General features: G+C 48.0%; 1 protein-coding gene across 1 annotated transcript; it reads right to left on the reverse strand.

The window, feature by feature from the left end:
• Nucleotides 1–879: 879 nt before the first annotated feature.
• NEUROD1 (neuronal differentiation 1) lies at nt 880–5,102 on the reverse strand. Its single transcript, XM_084891422.1, has 2 exons — nt 4,958–5,102; nt 880–3,308 (listed from the first exon to the last, which is right to left on the reverse strand). Exon 2 carries the CDS (start codon nt 3,295–3,297, stop codon nt 2,209–2,211), a length of 1,089 nt encoding a protein of 362 aa, XP_084747548.1. The 5' UTR covers nt 3,298–3,308; nt 4,958–5,102; the 3' UTR covers nt 880–2,208.
• Between the last annotated feature and the right edge of the window lie 1,391 nt (nt 5,103–6,493).

Here is a 6,493-nt window from a genome sequence, read left to right on the forward strand (position 1 = left end):
CAATTCATCCAGAGGAACCAAAATGCCAAACTTTTTTTTTTTTTTTTAGTGGACTTAACAATGGACAGAATCATCTGTAACTTTCTCCAATGAATTTTGTTTATGAAAGAGCATAACAGTGCCCCAATTGCACCTTCCAACAATATAGTACAAAGAGTATGTTCTTCAGGAAAAGTAATTCATTACCTTTTTGTCTTGGAAAAAATTGTTGAAATCATCACAAGGTGTTTAAAGAACAATTACAAAATGCCACTTCTTGGGTTCTTTAAATTAATTACATAATTTCTTCCAGGCATTTTCTAAAGGCGTATAACTTTCTTTTGGGGATAGTACTGGTGTCTATTAGAGAACATTTCCGCTCAGGAAAATATACAGGTAACAAAGCACTAAGTAAATGGTAAAGTTTTTAAAAAATATTTTTTAATATGTTGGCAAACTAAATAAACTAGGGTACTTGTTTGTATCTTGCTTGTTAATAATTAACTAACTAATTAACTAAATGCCCCTTTAAAAAATTGAAAACACATAACAATTTAAAAGGATGAAAACCCAAAAACTAAATGTGAAGATGCTTAAAGCAAAGAAAAGCAAAAACAACTATATGTCTCTCCACAGCCTCCCCTCACTCCCCACCCCCCCACGGCTTCACATTCCAAATAGTGAAATATCGTGGAAATATCGCGTAGGTCCTTTCCTTATCTACAAAGATCTGATGGCTTCCTAAGCAAGATAACCAGACTGGAAAGTATGCTAAACTTTTCTTTTTTGTTGTTTTATTGTTTAAATATTGCTTAGTACTTTCTTAACTCAGCAAATAAAGCAACTATTCCACTTAGGAATTACTTATACTAAAAATCACTTTGAAAAGAACTGCAGCAATTGCTCAGATTTTTAATACTATTTTATTGCAATTGAATGCATGTCTTCTAATTGTGCATTACACCATAATATACAGGATTACAAACAAGATTACAGTACAGATCGATTGCAGTGGAACCAGTATCACGTCTCAAACAGCACTTAGTCTGGACTGCATTTTACATGCAATAGCTATTGTCTAATGATGAATTAAATGGTTTGAATTTATTTAAGCTATGTACTAACTGACTACAATAGGTATAAATCCCAACATTAACAACCTGATTTGATTTAGGCTCAGATTCATTACATGAATATATGACAAACCACCATTTGTGTGACTATGTATGAAATCATGCATTATATTTCCTAGAAACATCAATAGCTTCGGATTCTCTGTAAAATTATGGGATGCAAAGGAGTAAAAGACTAAAAAGAAACAGTGCAAATTGTATGTGATAGTCAAGCAGCTTTTGATTTAAAGAAGGGTATGTTGGCATTTGTTTATAATATGTATATAAAAGCTTGTGCAAGCAATGATTTGATATGTTTGATAGGGAATACATCACTTTTTTTTTTCATCCTCTTGAGTATTGTGGATCTGGTTTTCATTTTAAAGAGAGGGAAAGACTTTAAAGTGAAATGGATTGTTCAAATTGTGCAATTTTTTTTTTAACAATTAGAGAGGAAAGAAGTGCTAAGGCAACACAATAACTTTCTAAGCACTTTTCTGCTGGTTTAAATTAGTTAAATTATTTTGTATAAATTAGATATAATTCTACTTTTCTGATATGTATAAAAATTGATGAAGCTGCATGGTTTTTAAAATAGGAAATCCACATTATAAAAAGTCATTAAAAATTCTGTACAAAATCACAACAAAATAATTCAGCATGGGAAAGGTAACAAGTAGGAAAATGCTGGTTGAAAAATATATATTTATATATATATTAATTGGCCCACTTACGAGTTTAAAAATTGCATAGATCCTAATTATTGCTTGTGATTTTTGTTATCCCGATCAGATAATTAACATGATCTGAACTACAGCTACACCAAATTTGTGGTGCATTATTGTTATTATTTACTTTACTGTACTACTTTTTTTTTTTTTTTAATAGAAGAGCTATAGAAAATAATACATAAGGTGAACAGGAACTTTGATCCCCTGTTTCTCCCAAAGGCAGTAACGACAATAAATACATATATCACTTGGAGCTTGGAGTATTTGCACTTTGCAGCAGGAGTGCCCAAAGGGCTGCCTTTTTGTAAACACGACAAACAGTCACTGTCAGCACAGTGGGTTCGTATCCGGGAGGGGTGGTGAAGCTGACGCGCCTCTCTCTCTCTCTAATCGTGAAAGATGGCATTGAGCTGGGCACTCATGACTCGCTCGTGATGATGCGAATGGCTATCGAAGGACATGATGTTGTCTATGGGGATCTCGCAGCGAGGGGCGGCGGCGCCCGAGAAGATGGATCCGTGGCTTTGGGCCCCTGCTAGGCTCGCCGCGGGGTAGTGCATGGTGAAGGCGTAATTTTTCTCGAACTCGGCGGACGGTTCGTGTTTGAAGGAGAAGTTGCCGTTGATGCTGAGCGGCGGGCTGAGGGGCCCGTCGAAGGAAGGGCTGGCGCAGTCGGTCAGGGGGCTTTCGAAGAAGGGCTCCAGCGCGGCGCTGTAGGCGTGCGGCGGCGGCGGGGGCGGCGGCTTGACATGGAAGACGTGGGAGCTGTCCATGGTGCCGTAGGGCGGGCTGGGCAGGCCGGGCGACTGGTAGGAGTAGGGGTGCACCGGGAAGGAAGCGCTGGCCGCGGGCAGGTGCGGGGGCATCTCCTGGCTCTGCTCCGGCAGAAAAGTCCGGGGGTTGAGCTGCAGGCAGCCCGCCACCAGGTTGGTGGTGGGTTGGGATAAGCCCTTGCAGAGCGTCTGCACGAAGGAGACCAGGTCCGGGCTCTTGCCGGAGCGCAGGATCTCCGACAGAGCCCAGATGTAGTTCTTGGCCAGGCGCAGCGTCTCGATCTTGGACAGCTTCTGCGTCTTGGAGTAGCAGGGCACCACCTTGCGCAGGTTGTCCAGCGCCGCGTTCAGGCCGTGCATGCGGTTCCGCTCCCGCGCGTTGGCCTTCATGCGCCGCAGCTTGAACCGCTCCAGGCGCGCCTTGGTCATTTTCTTCTTTTTGGGGCCGCGCCTCTTGGGCTTTTGATCATCGTCCTCCTCTTCCTCTTCCTCCTCCTCTTCCAGGTCCTCGTCCTCCTCCTCCTCCTCCTCTCCCCCGTTCCTCAGCGAGTCCTCTTCCGCGTTCATCGTCTCCAGGTCGTCCTCCTTCTTGTCCGCCTCGTGCTCCTCATCCTGGGAACTGAGACACTCATCTGTCCAGCTCGGAGGGCCCTGGGGCTGCGGTTCGCTCATCAGCCCGCTCTCGCTGTACGATTTGGTCATGTTTCGGTTTCCTGCATTCAGTAAGGGAGAGAAGAGAAAACCAGAAAGAAAGGGGAAAAAAAAGGAGAGAAAAAAAAACCGCTACATTCAAAAACTTCATATGCCTTCAGCTCCCTCTTCCTAACCCTGTAAAAATGCATGGGAAATACAACTCATTACCAAATGAATGTCCCTGAGGAAACGTGAAATGCAGTGTTTTATAATGGCATGTGTGTGCCCCGCTGATACGTAGGAGACGAGGCAGAGCAGGGGGTGGGGGGGAGAGAGACTACGTGGATATGGACACTCATGTGTGTGTGTGTTTCCTAGTGACCGACAACTTAAGTCTTTTTATGGCGATAACCTGGCAGGATAATACGTGTGAAAACGAGTGTACATTTCCGTGACTTTGTGCTTATCTGCATGAGTTCAAAGTCACAACTCCACACACACACACACACACACACACACACACACACACACTAGTTTTGAACCTCTCAGTGCTGTTCCCATCTCTGCCCTGGCTTCTCAGCACTCAGAGATTAAAGTTGGAGAGCCATTACATAATTTACCAGCGCTGTCAGTGATTTTTAAGAAGATTAGACTACAGGGAGATTGGAGAGCAAATGCATGGTGGACGAAAAGTACTTTCCACCAAATGATTTCACCATCAACAAAACATTGGGGGGTGGGGAGAAATACAGTGGGCAGGGATCTCCCTTTCCACGCTCGCCTTTCTCTCCTGGCCCTCCGCTGAAAATCCGCCTTGTACAAAAGCGCCTGGTTGGGGCTGGGGCTGGGGCTGGGGCGCGGGGAGGGCGCTCCCCAGCCCGGGGATCAGGTGCGGGCGGCTCCTGTCTAATAAACAGCCCATTGAAAAGGCTGCCCGCTCTTTATGGGGCCTTTTCGAAGTTCTCCTCAAACCTCCCTTTAAAAGATGGAGTCATTATCATGATCAGCAACCGGCCATGGCCAAGTTAGCGCTTTTAATAAGAGACAGAAAAAGCTTTTATAGTGAGACAACCGAATTTCTGGTTTCTGCAGTGGCTGCTGGGGACTCGGCCGCCTCCGGAGCAGTAACAGGTAGTCAGAGGGAGACCCGCTCCCTTTCTCCACATTTCCCCTCCTCTCAATTAAACTTTCTCTCCACTCGATTTGTTTTCCGGGGTGTGTATGCCCAAGGTACCCATGCCCCTTTAATTCGCCGAAAAAATAACTTGGCACTTTCAGCGTGCAGTACATACATGCACACAAAATAAACCTTGGTAATAAGGGTGTATTTTTTCTTTCTTTCTTAGTGGAATAAGTAAGGAAGTAAAGTAGTGCATTTCTTTCAGGACTTTGAAATCACCATTAGCAGATGACCAGAGAGTTATTGGCATTATTAAAAATCCAAAGGTGCTTCTATTCTTCACCTCCTCTTACCCCCCACCCCCAATTAAAAAAAATTTTAATCAGAAAGCTTGCAGTAGGTATTTGAAATGTGTGTATAGGTGCCCGCAATCATGGGGAGGAATGCCTGTTTCCACACACACACACACACACAGAGAGAGAGAGAGAGAGAGAGAGAGAGAGAGAGAGAGAGAGAGAGAGAGGGAGAGAGAGATACAGAATTTCTGGGGACATTACATCTTCAGTTACTGCTTTCATTTCCAAGCAAAAACGAAAGGATTGTCATTACCTGTAGTTGTTAGTAGGTCCTGAGCGGTGATGGTCTCATAACCCTGGGGCCTCCGGACGTCGAGCCTTCTGCGCGGGACGAGTTCCTCGTGTCCCCGCCGCTGGGCGCCCAGGTTATATAGCCGCCAAGGCGGTGATGCTGAGGGCGGGCGGGCGGGGCTGGGAGCAGAGCGCCAGCAGGTCCGGGCGCCCAGCCTGCGCATGCGTCCGGGCTGTGCGCTCCTCTCCGCCTCCCCCCCCGCCCCACCCCCCATCCCCCGCCCCTTCAGCCCTGCACCTCTCCGACCCTCCTCCTCCTCCTCTCGCTCCAGCCTCCCGCAACCCTACCTCCGCCCCTTCTCCATCCTCCCCAGCACGCGCCATATGGTCCCTCCAGTCCGGCCAGGAGCCGGGAAGCACGTGACCTGCCATTTGTATGCCGCGGAGAGCTCCACTCCGGCCCCTTTGTGGCCCAAAGAAAGTGGCCCATCTGTCGCCCGTTAGAGGCTCCGCGGACCAGTTTTTACCCGCAGGAGAGGTTAACCCTTTCGGGCGGCAGAAGGGAGAGCCGCCGCTGGGGAAAGGGGTGGGGTGGGGGGGACTTGAGGAGAGGAAGCGGGAAAGCTGACTGCGTTTAGATCCGAGGGGGAAGCCAGCGTCGGGGCGAGGAGTGAGGCCAAGGTGAGGGAGGCGGAGGCGCGGAGTCCAGGGAGCTCAGGGACGTGTCCTGCCTCCTTTCCATCACTGGCACAGGCACTGCCCTCTTGGGCACTCGGACCCCCTGTCCTCTCTGGGGTGCCCATCTCTCGGCAGACGCTTTTCTCGTTGGCGCCCAAGGGTGGCAATCATGGGGAGGAATGCCTGTTTTAGAGCAGTTGATATAATGCCAATAACTCTCTGGTCATCTTCCAGCCCCTTAAGCAAACATACGCGCCACACAGAAGGGCTTCCTCTGTCAAAGCAGCTCTGAGACGGCTCCTCCACCCCCCTGAACTGGATCGCCCGCTCCCAGCCCCTCCCCTCCGGAAGAGTAACTCTGTACCTGTCATGCTACCCGACCCAGTGAGCCCTGACCTTCCAGTACCCTTGTCCCTGGAGACCCCTCACCAGGTCGGGCCACTCTGGGTCAGAGAGAGCTAGTCCGTTTGCAGAAGCCCTGGCCCCTGGCCCCGTTGGCCTGGGAGCTCTCTCGCTGGAGAGCTGGGTGGTTTCTCTGAGGTAGATTCTGCTTTTAACCAAGGCCATTGGATTGCTGCCCTCAGCCATACATCCCTGGGTCCTTGCCACAGGCTGCTCCATCCCCTTAATCCCCACTCTGTAAATAGGTATTTGGTTCAGAGGAGACTTCATGAGGGGAGGAGGCAGAGGGTCTGTGTCAACTGGGACTATCTGACTCCACTTTAGAGAAAGGCCAGGAGCACAGCCAAAGACCAGGACTCCTCCACACCCCAAAGACTCTGGCTTGATGTGACCCCCACCTTTAGGGTCATGCGAAGACCACACAGCTTCCCAACTGATTTGGAAGGACCCATATGTGTGTTTAAATGGAGATTCTTTT

The sequence above is a fragment of the Pipistrellus hanaki genome, assembly GCF_964339955.1.
Source record: "Pipistrellus hanaki genome assembly, chromosome: 8".
In the NCBI taxonomy this organism is placed as follows: domain Eukaryota; kingdom Metazoa; phylum Chordata; class Mammalia; order Chiroptera; family Vespertilionidae; genus Pipistrellus; species Pipistrellus hanaki.